The sequence below is a fragment of the Branchiostoma floridae genome, chromosome 18 (assembly GCF_000003815.2).
Source record: "Branchiostoma floridae strain S238N-H82 chromosome 18, Bfl_VNyyK, whole genome shotgun sequence".
Taxonomy (NCBI): Eukaryota; Metazoa; Chordata; class Leptocardii; order Amphioxiformes; family Branchiostomatidae; genus Branchiostoma; species Branchiostoma floridae.
In genome coordinates this window covers 9,845,136-9,862,589 of record NC_049996.1, presented here as the reverse complement: position 1 = coordinate 9,862,589, position 17,454 = coordinate 9,845,136, and the positions used below count along the sequence as shown (strand labels likewise).

At 40.8% G+C, this 17,454-nt stretch overlaps 1 protein-coding gene across 1 annotated transcript; it reads left to right on the top strand.

Moving 5' to 3' along the window:
* The first annotated feature begins 68 nt into the window (after positions 1-68).
* Positions 69-8,424, top strand: LOC118405898 (elongator complex protein 6-like). Its single transcript, XM_035805727.1, has 7 exons — positions 69-243; positions 1,425-1,503; positions 2,372-2,442; positions 4,609-4,736; positions 5,071-5,263; positions 6,290-6,442; positions 6,908-8,424. The coding sequence occupies exons 1-7, from the start codon at positions 190-192 to the stop codon at positions 7,034-7,036; spliced, it is 807 nt and encodes a 268-aa protein (XP_035661620.1). The 5' UTR covers positions 69-189; the 3' UTR covers positions 7,037-8,424.
* Positions 8,425-17,454: the final 9,030 nt, after the last annotated feature.

The window sequence follows — 17,454 nt, the reverse complement described above, 5'->3', positions numbered from 1 at the left end:
CCCTGGCAACGCCACTGCGCAGCGGTTCTGCGCAGTTAAGGGCCGTGCATGACGGGATATCCAAGAGGGCGGCGCCCATACAAAATTTCAGAAATTTAGTGACATTTTCCACGCTTTTCAAGTCACAGAACACTTTTAATTTGTTTCCGTCCGTTTTACTTATACTGTCTGACAGAAAAGAACGAGAAGATGTTTACTGAGTTGAATGTAATTCTTGGTTTCGACCATTTAAAGCCCCCAAAGGTAAGTTTCTTGTGCGAGTTTCTCCGGGAAACGCTAGAGCTCGGGGTTTCGTTGCAAAATATTCTGTTTATCGTCGTTTATTACCTCTTGTTCGCACTGATAAGGAGAGCATCCCTTGGGTTAGGCCAACTATGATATGTTGATGCCAGTGATTGTGGTGTAATATTACGAATATACCTGCTAAACGTGTGAAGTTGATGTGAGATGAGTTTTGGATAGCTGCTTACGAGCGCCATCTAGCGGTATTTTGCAGGCTGCAGAAGAAGTGGATATGAAGATTTTGACATTCTTGCTGACTTGTCTACATTGATTTGTTGGCAACATTTCTGACAGTAAATTAGTTCCTGTGTCGTTTTTGTTGGCTCTTCTATACATGGGCTCAGAGAATATAACATAAAATACATTTTTGACAGATCAATTACACATTTGACTTTTATTTACTTTTCTTTCTTTGAGATGTTGTATGTTTTCTTTCAATGACCAATGATTCATTGAAATATATGTGTTAATATAGTATATGTGTTCTTATGTATACAACCATATTTTTCTTCTACTTATGTATCAAAGATTTGTTTTCCCCAGTGTAGAACAACGTGGCGAGAACTGTCTGAACTGTCTGTAGCCGCCACGCATCAACGTATGATGCATGCAAACGATTGATTGATTGATTGATATATGTACATGTATAGATACTACACAGAATGTTGGACATTTCGGCCAAAAACTAGTACCGACACGTGATGGGCCCATGTCAAATCACACAAGTCAATTTTGCCCAACACCTAACCCTAACCCTGGCCCTGGACCAGTTTGTTGGGCCGAGTTGACTGGGCTGATGAGTTGGTATAGGGCTAAATTGTCTCGATCCTTACACTTAACAGCACGTAGTGCAGTTCCCTATTCTCATATCTGCTATACAATGTACATGTAGCACGGAACCACTCTCTTCCACCATGTTATCTTTTTTCACACAATAAATGAGAACTAGTAACAGGGTATACGTAGCCAGTAGCATATGGGCTATAACCCAGTGTCAATCATCATTACATGTGTCAGGCTTTTAGCCTACCATGCTACTGAAAGCATTAAAAGCTTTAATACTCCCCTTAGTGAGTGACAGATAGGAGGTTTAGGCTGGATTAGTGCTTGACATACTGCTCTTTATTTCCCCCCTCCCTCAGGGCCAGTTTGTCCTGATCTCTGACAGCCTGACAGATGGTAGTTTCCTCATCCACCACTTCTTGTCTCTCTACATCAAAGGTACCAAACCACAGCAGGATAATTAGTGAATGGTCCCTGGGGGAAAGGGATTGATGTATATACATTAGCGAGGGTTTCAACTTTAGCTGATTGTAGACAAGTCTCAATCCTGTTCAAACATGTTTTATGTAGATAAGATGATAATATTCATTTATAATATACATATACTTTCATTTTATGTAGATAAGATGATAATATTCTTTTATATACATATACTTTCATTCATTCCTACATTTCCATATCTATGTTGTTGTTGTTTTTCATTGAAATAGTGTCAGTTCATCTCTGTGCTGTTACCTACAGATACATGTACCATATATGATATTGGACCATTGAGACCTGTTTGTACATTTGTGCCATTATAATTTAAGGTGTTTCATTGTAGTCAGTGGCTGATAAATAACAAGAAGAATCCCTAAATCCCTAATCACCATATCCATGATGCATAAAGACTGTGATATACATTGTACATTGTATGAATTATATAATGTAAATCTGTGGCTTCCTCTTAATCTTTGTATATTTGTATGACTATGAGCACATTATGCATAAAGACAGCATATATGCATATGCATGTTGTTGATACTGTAGACACACGGAAAGCTGTTGTAGTAATTTTTATGTTGTTTTACCTACTTTTCCAGTTACATGTTATGTACTAGTATTGACTCTTTCTGCTAACTTTCATTCTGATGATGCCAAAGATGAGTGATGGATGTCACTCAAAAAATCCTGATGTAATCTCCGACGTATCAATTTGTATTGAGTTGTCTTTGAATATTGTTTGACCTTGTAGTGTACAAGTGACCTAATGGTATCTCCTGCTTGTCTAACCTTAATCAATGGAACTTGATGACATGTTTTACAGGTGGATGGAAGGTGTGTCTCCTTGCCCTGGCTCAGTCTTTTGGCCACTACAACACTGTTGGACAGAAGCTTGTACGTTTTAGTTCGTAACATTGCTTACATGTATGATTTAAAATAAAATGCTCTGATAGCTTACAAAAATAGCTTTTTTTGTTTTGGCAAATTTGTGATTACAAATTGCAGGCTGTATTCAATGTCCTATTTTTTACCTGCATAAAAATGGAGGTATTTATGATGTGTACAAGTTTGTGTGACTGCATGTGGGTACATTTGAGTGCATGTGTATGTTTTTGTGTTACTGGATATTTGTGGTGAGAATAATGTGAAAACTAGATCGAAATATTATTTTGGGTATTGTTACATGCCATACTAAGGTATGCTACTTATAGGTGGATTTTCATGTGGACCCTTCTGCCCATATGTCCTTAGAGAATATATCCCTTGCATTTGGTAGGTTGAGGTTCAAACCCGACCTGATCATACCAAAGACTTAAGAAATGGTAACTATCATTTCTGAACCCAGCACTTATGAGAAGGAGTACACAGACCACTATCAGTGGACTAGCCACCTGTTGTAGTGCCCTATGTGGTCCGAGTACTCTAGAAATGGTGATGGGTGTCGCCCCATTACACTGAATGGTTTGTGAAATATTTTAACTTAAATTGGTCTACATGATACATGTACATGTCTGTATCATCCTATAGTGTTGGAGTCTGGTTTCATTATGGACCAATACAGGCTAGGTGTAGTTAGACAGCAGAAATACCACTGCACTGCTCCAATTCTACCTGCACTAACCTGCATAAGCAGCTGGTATTTCAAGTCTTTTATGTCCTTACATTATATCCAGACTACTGATCAGTGTAATTGTATCATCTGAAGCACTTTTAGTGCATATTCAATAACCCCTGTGTCATTTCATCTACTAATATGATGCACGTAGCCAGAAACCTTATCAAATTGCTTCTGGACGTCAGACACTATAAAATGACCTTTAAAATTCCTCTCTAGCAGCGACTGTCTGACAGCATTACAGGACGGGCATCAGAATTGTGTCTCCAGTGATCTCAGCTTTGGCTAGGCTGTCATATCTAAACTGCCTGTGACCTTTTTACTCGAGGATTGTTCTGAAGTTAATGAAGTTAAGCAGCGATGGGAAATGTAATCACCTCGGAGAGGGAGGGGATGTTTTGGATAAGAGCTGTGCACGACTTAAGTCAAGGGCAAGCCAAGGTGACTCAACGTGAGTGGCATACCAGGAAATGGGTTCACGCAGGGTTAGCAGTTTGGAGAAGCGTAAGAAATGCAGACGGACGTCGCCTCTAGCTTTTCCGATTTCGATGGAGTCAATGACTGTTAGATCTGATGAAATGGTCGTTGGTTAAGGTAATGGTATGTGCTTAGTGGCCATTTTAGCATCTTTGGACGTACTTTATAGGAGTCGACACCAGACTTTTATAGCAGTTGGCGGCTTTAACTATATGTATGGGCATCTGATATATATTGTAATCATCAATGCCATCGCAAAACATTATTGGAATGTTGCAACAAAAAGATATGTGTTATATTGTGTGTACTTTCATTGTTCTTGAATTCAAAACTTTCTCTCAAAAATGCAAAAAAAAGTGTTTCAGAGTTTTGAAATATTCAGAGTTCCCAAGGAACCCAGACCCTCCAAGATTTCTTTGACCTCTGCCATTTTGGTGTCACCGCCCTGACAAATGCTTTCCATAACCGAGTCCAGCAGAACCGATGGCCAAAGCATTGACCTTCAAATCTGTTGCAATGCAAAACAGATATGTGTCTGCAGTGCTGAAGTCTGGAAGTCTTGCCAAGCCAGCTATGTGGCTGAAATCATGATGAGCTGAGGCAAATCTTCTCCACTGTATGGTTGTTGTGTCCCCTCGTACAAAAATGTAAATGATTTGTAGAAAAACGTTTTATAAGGGGGCAAACAGAATTTGGCTTGGTGGTCAAAGTCACTTTTAAGACAGGGTTTTCATGTCACTTCAACTGAGTCAAGTATTGTTTTTTACTTGTCTGTCTGTGTGTGTGTGTGTGTGTGTGTGTTTGTGAGTGTATGTGTTTCTGTAGTTTCCAATACATTTTGTAGACACAGAATGCCACATTCAGTTCTCAATTTTTATAACAGCTTTCTTCAGCTTTTGATGAATCATTGGCATTTGATTGACAAAGGTCCAGTAACAGTTTCTTAATCTTTGTTTGTGCCTTCTCAGGGAGTTCACCTGACTCAAGCGAGGGAGAAGGGTCAGCTGAGGTTCGTAGATGGCCTGAACCATTCCCTGCAGGCATACACATCTACAGCAGAGGACGGGCAGGACAAAAATCCACTCACATGTCTTAGGTAGGAAATTACAGGTAGTTCACCTGTAACATGACAGTTACATGCTTGGATACTTTATCAGTGCTACTGGGGGTAGTAGTAAAATACTACAGGAATAACTGCACAGGAAGGGAGTGATAAAATCTTGTCCATGTGGACAGGTGGTCATTATAGACAGGCTTTTTAATGCCTGTGTCAAATGGAAAAAGTATTCTTAGGTACCACCTTAGGGTCCTTTTGTAGAGGTGGTCAGTAGTATAGGTTTGACTGTATGATAATTGCATATCATTACTAATACTAGTAATAGATTTCTTTGAAAGAAATAAAGAAATGAGACTTCTTCTATTTGTTGCAGGGACAAGAAAGCAACCCTTAGACCTTTGTACGATCTTGTGAAGACGCACGTCTGTGGTGAAGAAGGTGTTCTAGAAGGGCCCACCCTGCTCCTTGTGGATGACTTGAGTGTGCTTTTGAGTCTTGGCATGTCTGTCAAGGATGTGTCGGACTTTGTGCACTACTGCCGGGTCTTAATGTGCCCCTCACAACAGGTAACTGTCTCTGCTGTCTGTGCTTATCATTGTAAACCTTACAGGGGTTAGCCTCCTTCTAAGACATCAAGCGATGTGCCCTACTAGTGCCCAACAGGTAACATACTTGAGTTTGAGTTTATTTAGATCCACAATTGCCTCATAAGAGGCTATTCTTCCTGCGGTCTACACATTCATATTTACACAATACACTCATATTCACCTTTCAACTGTCTCTGCAATCTTACAGTTACAGAGGTACTGTCGGGCCCTACCAAACAGATAACAGTCTCTGCACTTATCATTGTAAACCTTTCAGGGGTACTGTAGCGTCTTGACACTTCTCTGCACTTTTCAATGCTCACAGAAATTGATGTGTGAACTGAATTCTGAAATCATGTCACTCAAGAATAGGGAAACATTAAAATACCGACATGTTCATACCTCATCCTCATATTGAAGTATGTTACATTCTCAACAAGACATGACCAGATACAGGTAGACAATCTTCAATATCAGCAGTGCCATCGCCTACGCGTATAAGTTGGCAGTGATTAATTGCAGTTTTTCCCTCACTTCATGCCAAGAGCAATTTGATATTGATGCATTCACTTTATAGATTCTGAATGTAAACCTACCTGGATTTGTGTGTTGAATAAATCATCTGTGCATGTAATATCACCTTTGGTTATTCTGTTTCATAAAGATGTTTCTATACATTTTAGGACAATTGAACATACATAAGTTTTGTACTTAGATGAAATTTTACGTGACCGTATTATTATATTTCCCTCCTGATGTACAATATAGGAGGGAGGAAAATGCATGTAAACTACTTTTGTTCTTTTACCTTTGACAAAAGGTTGACAATGTATTTTCAGTGCCATTTGTTTGGATGTTTGTTTGTGCAGATGAATTGGTGTGATATTTGGTAGATGGGTAGGGGTTGAGAAAATGAAGATCAAGTTCACTGATGGGCCACCTAGCAGCTTTAATGATACTGCAGCTGAAGTTCTGATTTTATATGTGGCTGTGTTATATTTTCAGAGTCAGGGAGCCATGGTGACACTTGTACACAAGGATGCAGACGTGGAGGATGAGGAATATAGCAGCTTATTCCGACACATGGCATACCATAGCACAGTCCATTTGGCAGTGGAGGGGTTGTCTAGTGGATACAGTAGGGATGTACATGGACAGGTGGGCTATTTAATTTCCCCCATCTTTATTTAGCAAATGGTCTCCTATGGTACTAGATGTCTATGGTACTTCATAAGAACTTCTGGTTTTGATTTTTTTTTATATTTTCAGAATCAGGTGCCATAATGTCATAGTTACTGGTACATTAACACAATGTTACACATTCCTTTGTGACAAGTGAAAACTCTGTAAGCAGCTGGTAACTTTATCTAAACATTAGTGCAGTCCCTTTTTTTTTAGATATGGCCTGTAGATCTACTAGCATATTTTGGAAAATTTTTGAGAACATGCAAAACCCCATGGAAAAAGCCGACATTAATTAGATTTTTTATTGAGTCTATGTTTATATAACTGAAATTATCAAAAAGTCTGATATATAAAACAAATAGAAAAGATTGCTTCCCCCATCCAGAAAGTATTGGGATCTCCCCTTCAAAGCTCTAACAACTTTTTTGAACATCCTAGGTGACGGTTACTTTCCGGAACGTCCTGGACCCCAGCCAACCACAGACAAGGAAGAGAAGACTACAATACAAAGTGGAGGAACGAAACGTCTCCTTTTTCGCCCCTGGAACATCACGAGCAGTTCTGTAATAAGTGTGTTTGTTAAAAACATTATTTATTCTTGTTTGTTTGCTGGTCAGTTGGTTGGTTGGTTTTGCAAGGCATAACATATAAACTGCCATCAGACCTACTGTATGTATGACTTGTAAGTACAAGTTGTGCAAGGGATATTAATTATCCTTTCAATAAGAGTGGTGGAATCTTAGATATGCTTTCCTCAAACATGTGACATTTCATCCATCCAAAAGTCTTTAAACTTTTAAAACTGACAGCATAAAAATCATGGTCCAGAATGCTGATGGCCGTGGTCTTGTTACACAGGCAATATTACTTACTTCTAGACTACACTACCTATATGCTACAATAGTTATACTGTTACTTGCATCATCAGTTGGTAAAGTTGTCTGAGTGTACCTTTGGTCAATGAGCCAGTATAATACAAATCCCACTTCCAGTCAAAGATAGTTTTTAATATGTTGTGCATTTTTCCATTGTTATCATCAAATCCAGAGGTGCTTCTTAACTGCATCGGTGATAATTATACATGCACACATGCAGCCAAATCATGCAAAAATAAAAACATAGAACGAAGGTACAAGGAAACTGTAGCATCTTTTTCAGTTTTTCATCAGATTTGTTGTTTTTTTTTCATCCCAATTTGTATCTTTGAAGTAAAAGTCGTACAATATCCAGTTAATCAGCAAATAGCAGGACTAATTAAGTGTAAAATCTCCATCTTTAATCATTCAAAGGAAAAATTTCCTCCACCCAACAATCATTCATGATTTGTCCCAACATATTCCAGCTTCCTCTTCCAGTTGGTAGGAAATGAATGCTGCATGCAGTCCAAGCTGCTGTGAAACCCCATGGATGAGCATGGGTAGACAGATAGGCTCTAATGCTGGTGTTATGTTGCCAGGGGACGGACGCGGAATCTTCATTTCAGCACAGCAGATTACGGGAGTGCGTATGCACGGCTCTCTTTGGGGAAATTGGAGCTTCGGTGAACGTTTCTAGCACCCTATAGAAATGCTTTGCAAATCCATGGTTTTAGGCTGCACCAACCCACTTGTTGGTTGTCAGAATTTCACCTGATTTGTTTTTTTCTTACATGACTGTATACCTATAGTACAAGAGGATTGAGTGTGTGACAGTAGGTGATTGACAATGATCCAGTGTGTGTGTGTGTGTGTGTGTGTGTGTGTGAATAAGTCTGTGAGTATATGTAGGTGTGTGACTCAGTGAATTACTCTGTAAATGAGTTTGTGCAGATTAGTCATCCAGGAAATTGAATATGATTTTTACAATAAGAAGTATTCTTTGTTTCATAAAGTCTTGTATACTTTTATTTTGATTTCTCTGATGAAAGACAGTAGATACTGTCTGAAACATGTGAATAAATAATGTAGTATCCAGCAGTTAAGATGAATTCAACTTGTATAACTTACAGAGTAAATGTGACTCACTCACTCACAGTAAGTATTTTGTGTTTCATAGAGTCTAGTGTTAATCATACAAGCAACACACATCATATCCTATGTGTAAGGCAATGTCAATTTTGAATTCTAAACTCTTGGATTTTCCCCTTTTGCATGTGCACATGCACCAGTTGGAATCTTGTTCCTGTGATATTTGAAATGCAACATTTTTCTCATGTGTTCAGCACAGTTATCAAATCCACCAAGTATAGCCGATAATGCACTTCATAAAACCAGCCTGGTTTACGAGCCAATAAAGGTTAACTGCCAACGATAGCCCCAGGTGATTCAGGAAAATCAGCCCTAGCTCTCTTTGAGTAAGTTCCAACCTAACTACCATTCTGGGCAGCGAAACTTTACCGCAATCGTTATTTATTACAAACACCCACCACGTACAAACATCCACCACCTTAACTTGAACTGGTCCTCTCTTCTTTTACAGGCCCTATCCATGGTCCATAAATTTTAGGATCAGAGCGGCCTTGCCGCTTTATGATGGATCCAGAATGGCCTTAGCAAAACCTCTGCTCTCAGTTGATGTATTCCACTGTCTGTGTTGTGTTATCCAATTATTAAAAGCATGACACGATATCTATGACATGTACGACATTTTCTAGAGGGTAAAGCCGGCCCGGAAATTGTGCTATTTTCTGCAAGGACGCCCTCCTGTATTCTTAAGGCTCGCCATCCCTGCTTGTATTCCTCATGCGTACCCAGTAATGGCCGCTCTAATTCCAAGTACTCCAGATGGAATGAGGTCTGGAATTGAGCACAATCCGTAAAGGACGGGGGAAAGACAGGTGGAATTTATTGCACTCGGGAACGGGCAAATACCTGAATTTGTTGTTTCTCAGTCTGTCTTTTCCTGAATTTAACTGAATTCTACGTTTTGGGTTTGATTCTTAGGAAGGTTACTTTATCAATCCTATGAACAGCAGGTATTAAAACATTGCATTTTGTATCAGAATAAGATAGATTAACCCTCAGGTCAAAACATACAGAAATCTAATGTCTGTGGAACCTCATCATTAGAACCAGCGAGATGACTCCTTCAACAATGTGCAACAAAATGAAGACAGAGGATACCGGTAGTATCCCATTTTGAATAATGGATGCAAGTAGACTATTGCTGGGATTCATATGCCTCCTTGCCTTAATGATAAGAACGGTACTAACCATTTCGAGCGATTTCTGCAACAGCCAAGCTCATAAACCAGGACTGGGAATGGTCTATTTTCCCCAGCCTTTGCAGCCAATTGCACTGATATGCAGACAGTTAATAGTTTCCGCCTCCCACCGTATCTATTACTGACGGAGGCTCTTCATCGCAAGCTTCACATTAAAAGCTTTATATTATGTGTAAGTCTGTAGTCAATCAGAGAGAATGGTAAGGGCAACTGGGCATACTCTCCAGCAAGCAAAGGTTGATGGGGAAAATCATGGCCTTTTCCTTATTTGCTGTCTTTTTTTCAGCTGACATAAATAGACAGCAAAGAAGAAAAATGTCACGATTTTCCCCATCAACCTCTTCTTGGAGAGTAAACTGAGCATGCGTTTCTAGAAACTGTTGGATGGTATGGATATGTTGGATGCCCAGATGAAAATAATATTCAGAGAGGCTGGCTGGCGGTATTGACTTTTGGGCACATTTGACCCCATTCTGACGTCACGTTTTCGGATGTTGGCGTACGTCAGATTCCAACGGATCACCTTTGACTGATGTGACGATGTGAAAATTTGTAAATGGTACTCCGATGTGAATTTCCTTCCAGCTACATGTAGCCTGCAAACCTGGTGCAAGCTTTAAGTGGTATGCAATACTAACAAGTTACTGGATGGTGAGGTACCATTAAAATGTTGGAATGTTTAGATGACTGCACTTTGAATTCTTGTCTACATTTTCTAACACAGCTACAAGCAACATACATGAGGGTGTTGTACCGTTCAAATATTGTGACATTTAGATGACTGCACGTTCGGGTATACGTGTTTTAACACAGCTACGCACGAACTCCAAAGAGTTTACATTTCTTAAGTATATACATCATGACATTTCTGCTGCGATGTGCAATTTCCCGGGATTGGGATAGTTGCCAAACATCTGAGATGCATGCATAGTGCACCTCTTGGATTGAAACGGGTGGGAAGACGTCAGCTAGACGTCTGCTCCTGCAATCCTCCAAGACGCCTTGAAGACGGGATGGAAGATTGGAGTACAAGAAAGGTCACCCTAGACTGATATCCCCCATCGCTGTTGTAATCTGTGACTTGATTATTCTCGTAAGAAATAGATCGAAACTGTATTCACCTACATGGTGCTGTGATTTCCATGTATAAGGGGCGCGCGACATACTTTTGCAGCTTTAATGTAGTTTTTGATAACCTGAATACACGTGAGAGAAAAGATCATTTCTAGCTGGGAACTGTCTGCATCTTGCACATAATTATCCTGTTTAATCTTGCAGCAACACTTTATTTATTTTTATTTATTTGTTCAGCTGTTTACAAACTGACAGGGCTGCCCAACTAGCCGTAGGCTATTGTCAAGGGCTAACCCTGTACATGTTCGCACACGACGGGTTATACCGCCCCTTACGGGGTGACACACCCGTCCGGGTGAATGATGTAGATCAACATGTGGCTGATACGAGACAGGGGTTCGCCAGGCCTCCATCCGGGTGATTTGAAGTGAATCACCAACTCCCGACAGAAGGATTTGCACCAACGCACACCGCACCATCGCACGTGTGGGGGTTCTTTTACGTGCATGAGGTGTGGCTCTCCCCAGACACAGGACCTCCATTTTATGTCCTATCCGAGGGACGACTCATTTTTCACTTGAGTAAAGTGAGGAAAGTCGTGTAAAGTGCCTTTCCCAAGGGCACAAGACCGGCAACACGGCAGGCGGATTCCAACCGGCGACCTCTCGGTCACGGGCCGAATACACTACCACTGTGCTGCGCGGCCCCACACTTTTTCATTATGCACTAATTTTGAGAGGATGTCGCAGATAAGAGCAGAGACGGGGGATATCCGTCTCACTCCAATTTACATCCCGTCTACTAGTTTTATCTATAATTGTCTAGATAGTGCAAAATCCCACTGAATAATCTAGTTGATATGATGGTTTCAATCCTCGTGTCAGACTTCTAGGACTTTGTAAATCATGTTTCTATGAACCAGCTGACAGGCCATACCCTTAATCTCCAAGCAGATCCTGCGATGGCATAAGAAGTGTGGTCAGCCAATAGGTGTACATTTATTTACCCCGGTAGCCAAACACATTCCTAGGCCGGCTTCACTCCTCTGGCAGCTTTATATACTACCGTAGCTAGGATCTGCTTGGAGATTGCATACGATGAGCTCACAAACATTGAAATTGATAAACGTGCATGTGGTCCGGAGTGGCATTACTATACTACCAGTGCTATCTGTGTCACTGGCAAAAACAGTGGATGCTAGTCGCCTGAGCGTGCCCAAAACCATATCAAGTTGCTTGAGTAACTGCTTTTGGGCGTATCTTATTACCTGGATGTCTAACCTTCATTGACGTACTGGTGCTATCTTTCCTTTATAAAATTTGTAGGCGTAAGGGTGCACTGGACCAGCATAGGTCACACGACGCACGCCCTGCCCCCGTCAATCACACCACGGTGCCTATTCATGTGCGTCATAAAGACGTCAGGCCAAAGCAAGCGTCACAGAAGGAGACTAGTGAAAAGGTCGTGTGTTACAAATGCAAGGCCTGTCAAAAGTGTGCGGTGAATATAAACGCGTCTATACAACATATGGCTGCCTCTGCAAAAAGTTATGAAATTAGCGCACATATATAATTCAATTGATTACAACATTTCATCACTATAGAATGATACCCTTTGCTCGTAGTATCATAAACAATAAAAGTCTACCACCCAAGGAGTTATTTTCTTGTTAATGGTTTTCAAGGCAACTATTGACGCAGATTCAACATAGCCAATACAAGAATAATTGGTTAGCCATGTACTTTGGAAGATTGAGGAAAGGTTCACCAAGTTACATTATACAAATGTCGAGAGGGAAGTGGGCATAGGTGAAGATGGTGCTTGCAATTTGGAAAGGAAATCAAACCACCCTTATCACAAAAGGAGAAAATCATTTCATCCTGTTGTCACAATATTTATTGTAGTTTTTTTTTAAACATGACAAATGACATGAAAAATACGATCTGAATATCAAAAGATACTATGGTTCTCATTGACGCAGATCCAACATATCTCAAATAGCCAATACAGAAGGTTCCTGATCAAAGGGTTTTGTGTGCAAATTTGTAGCATACCTCGAATGGAGGTAGAGATGTAGAGACCTGCCATTTCGTGGTGTGGAATGTTGATCAAGAAGAAAGACTGGGAAGAAATTAAAAGTAGTAGACTGTCTTCATTTTACAGATTGTTTGTGTGAAAATCGCTGCGCCTTTTCTTTCAACTTTCTTAGAAATTTGCGCGCATATAATGTAAAGACTGGAATGAAAAAGAAACAAACTCTCATCATTATATAGAAGAATACCCCTTACTCCTAGTGTTGCCGTATTCACTGCAGGGACATTAAAGATGTATACGAGTCTACTATCCAGGTAGTTCTTTTATCGTTTCTGTGGTTTTCAAGCAATTATTGACGCAGATCCAACATACTGTATCTCAAATGGCCTATACAAGATGTTCTTGATCAAAGAGCGTTACTATGGTGATCCAGGCAACTATTGACGTAGATCCAACATATCTCAAATAGCCAATACAAGAGGTTCCTGATCAAAGACCACTGTTTACAAATTTGTAGCATACCTCTTACGATTGAAAAGACCTATCATTTCATGCTGGAAATGCTAATCAACAAACGAGATTTGTAAGGTTGGGCAGGTCCCTAATTGCTAGTCTTTTGTCTGAGATCACTCTTGGGGAGTTTATACGATTTTTCAAATAAAGGTTAATCTTGGACACGCACCATTTGTATGATTTGAAACAAGCAGTCATTGGTGAAGATAGATTCTGATTTTCATCATCGATAATCAATGCGGTAACAAATTAGTCTACTTGGGAGACTGTGGCTACAGTCATTAAGTCAGCCATTCATGTTTAGAAACATTTTATTTTGTATCCGATACGCTTTCACTACAAACGATAGTCAATCATATGTGACAAACGCTGTTTAACAGAATACCCTTCATGACATTGTACGTAATGCCAAGCATATTTGCTTTCAAAATCACCAATTTGATCAAACAATTGTTTTAAAAAATGAAATTTTTGACACCTGCTACAATATACTCTAGGGTGTCCTTTGCAGCTTAAGCAGCTTAAGAAGAATAAATGACCAAAAATTGCTTATTTACATGTACGTATAACAGTCACAACACTTGCTAAAGCACAAGAATGATAAAACTACGGTTAGCTGGCCAGATCTATGGTGAAAGCTTACTCACATAGACATACTACTTTTGACAGCAGTTGAGTAGCTTACAGAAAATATTACAATTAGTCACTTGAGCAAAGTGATCGTCAGTTTCTTTAGCTAATAAGATGTTGCAGTTCTTGTTCCCATTGTTACTCTTTGACATTGTCCGAGCTTGGAAATGTCACGTAAACGTGATCATTATCAGCTGGATATGTTAGTCTGTTTTTCTGTCCCCTCTCCTCTTGATATTCTTCAACATCTTCCGCATCAGGAAACTTCACATAAGTGTGTTCTAAACAGTCGTCTTCATTAACCGAAGCAATGTCCATCTCTGGCTCTTTATCGTTACAATTTTCTGTATCTATGTCCTGATCGTCAGCGTTTTTCGTCCCAGGAAACGTCATATAACCATGATCTGACATGTCACTATCACTTGCAGACCTGGTGACGGTGTCCTTGCCTTTGGTTTCTCTCTCACATTGTAGATTTCCCTCCCTGGCTTCGGCTTCTTGTTCTGTGCTAGCTTCGGGGAACGTCATATATTCTGGATCTGAGTCTTCCTCTCCTGTAGCGTTAGAAGAGCTGGCAGCAAGATCCTTGGTGTTCTTGTCGTTATCATAATGCCCAGGCGATAGTTCTGTGGCTGTAGATAGCCCATTGGTCGAAGGTGTGTGAGCTTCATTGCTGGTAACGTCACTTTCGTTGTCATAGTGTCCATGTGATTGTGCTTTGATATGAAATGCTACCATACTCGGAGTAAGTTTGATTTAGGGTGGTTGGAGAGAGCTCTTGTTTTGATCAAGTGATCACTCTTGTGAGCACGACTTATTCTGCTTTTGGTCCGAGTGGTCTTAGCTCGGATCGTCCCTTGTGTGTTCTTGCCCACGTGACTGGCGGAAAGTTGATCATCATTATCATACCGGCCCTCAGCTTCAGCGTTTAAGAAGTCGTCGTCGTCATCATTCTCGTAGTGGTGTGGGTCAGCCTCAGAGAACTGGTCTTCATTTTCGTAGTGACCACCACTGGCGCCTCCTGCTTCTGAGAGCTGGTCATCATTCTCATACTGTCCACTTTTGGCACCTCCTGCGTCTGAGAACTGGCCATCGTTTTCGTAGTGTCCACCGTCAGCTCCTCCTGTGGCCGCAAACTGGTCATCGTTTTCGTAGTGGCCACCTCTGGCACTTGTGTCTGCGACCGTGTCCGAAGACTGGTTGTCGTTCTCATAGTGGCTTTCCGTTCTACCAACCACCCCCGAACACTGGTCATCATTTTCGGAGCCTCCATCTACTGCTCTATGTCCTTGAAACTTGTGAACACAAGCGGCTATTGCTGCAATGATAATGCAACCTCCAAAGAAAGATGCAAGTCCAGCAAAGACAAGCTCTACGATAGACAGTCCCGGAGGAGGTCGATTTGGGGTATCATTTTCAACGGTATTGCCATCTACTGGCACCATGGCATTCCGGACTGTTGTTAGACGCTGAGGGTTGTACTTCCCGGTGCTTCTCTCACTTGGTTTTGTCGTAATATTGTCAGGCTGAGCCATGTAAAGGTTGCCTTGTTGAGTTGCTACTATGTCCTGATACACTACAGATGCACTTCCGTTCTCGGTATGGTTAGCCGTCACTTTACAACTGTACGTGCCTTCAGTGCCATTGCCTATCGTAGGGATGCTCAACACAGAGTAGCACATTCTCTTCGTTTCTAGTCTTGCGATGTTTGACCCTTTACACGACAGTTTGCTGACGTGGGTGTTTTTTTTTGGAGAACTCATAAGTTGATGATCTGTAGTCTCCATTTGGTGCGACCCATGAGAACTCTAGACCTTCCTGACAGTCTGTCTGGCAGGTGAGGGAAACGTTACCTGTGACGGTTCCATTGTCTGTGATGATAGACACGTCAGGTGAGACACACGTCAGGTCATCCCAACGGACATCTTGAATTGGCTTGAAGCTTCCAGTTTCACCATCCATACACGCAATTCTCCATAGCATTTCCTCATTTTCAAGGACCCATTTCTTGACTTCTCTCATACTGCAGTCGCACCGAATCTTGTAATCGAAAGCCAACGTTAAGTGGTGCCTCAATTCTCCAACATTTCCCACCGATGCTATGGGATTGTTATTCAAGTAGACATAACTTATATACTCCATACCTTGTGGAATGCCAGAAAGGCAATTATCCTTGATAGACAAGGATCTTAGTTTGACGAGCCCCGCAAAAGCAACATTGTCAATATGATATATCTCATTATCGTCCAAGTTCAGAGATCTAAGCTGTTCCAGTCCCTTGAACGTTTCTGCCTCCAGTCGCTTGATACTGTTCCTACGGAGATCTACTTTGTTCAGACGTGTCAAGCTTTCAAAACAGCCTGGTTGTAGATTCACAACATGACTGTCCTGTATTCGCAGATCTGTCAAAGACATTAGACCGTGAAAGTCTCCCACCCTGATGTTCGTGATATTCTGATGCTGAAGCGATAACTCTTGAATATTCGGTGACATCGCAGTGGGGATGTGCTGGAAACGGCAAGCTTTTAAACACCATAGGCCTCGCGATGGAATACCCGCATGCCCAGGAAATGTCTCACAGCATTCCAAACTAGAGGAGATGGTCGTGTAGCTTGTTCCACTCCATGCCACAAGAAGTAATATAACGTACAAACTTACGCGCCTTCGGTTCACCATCTCAGAGCCGTGTCTTCATAAAGATGTCCAATGAGTAGTTGTTAACATCACAACCTCTTGAATTGATAAGTACGCATTGTAGGAACTTTGGTCATATTAAGATAGGAGTAGACATACGGCGGTGGTTGTCGAATGCTCGGACTCCATCTTCCTCCACCACCTCATGCTTCGAAGTAGACTCTCTCCTACTATTAATCTCAGCACAAGCATTAATATTAATTTATCTTAACGTTACTATGGTGACCCAGGAAACTATTGACGTAGAGCCAACATATCTCATAGAGCCAACATATCTCAAATAGCCAATACAAGAGGTTCCTGATCAAAGAGCTCTAATTACAAATTTGTAGCATACTTGTTACGATTGAAAAGACCTATCAGTTCATGCCGTGAAATGCTAATCAACAAATGAGATTTGTAAGGTTGAGAAAGTCCCTAATTGCTATTCTTCAAGTATTTGTCTAAAATCACTCTTGTTGACACAACTTTACACATTTTTTCTGATATGCAGATTAATCTTGGACACACACTTGATGTCAGAAACCAAATACTCATGATTAGGGATGGGTACCGGTACGGTACGGTGTACCGGTACAAAACCGGTTTTTCTTATTGTACCGGTCCAGAAAACCGGACCTGAAATAATTCGGTGGAACAGATTATATGATCAGGAATTCAGACGTTTTGGCCCTACCAAAGTAGAGTAGAGTCTATAGTAATTTCAGCCAACTTTTACAGTCAATCGTACAGAGGCAGTTAGCTTTGTAGGATTTTAAAAAAGCCAGTGGGAGTCGAATACTACCCAAAACAGATTTCTTTGTAGCGAAGTGGCATTATTTGTAAACGTCACAAAGGT

Bases quoted from the DNA above. Each gene is read 5' to 3' on its own strand.
- LOC118405898 (XM_035805727.1), top strand. From the start codon at position 190: ATGTTTACTGAGTTGAATGTAATTCTTGGTTTCGACCATTTAAAGCCC. The intron at 244-1,424 runs GTAAGTTTCTTG...CCCCTCCCTCAG, and splicing joins ACCATTTAAAGCCCCCAAAG to GGCCAGTTTGTCCTGATCTC. The intron at 6,443-6,907 runs GTGGGCTATTTA...TGAACATCCTAG, and splicing joins GTAGGGATGTACATGGACAG to GTGACGGTTACTTTCCGGAA.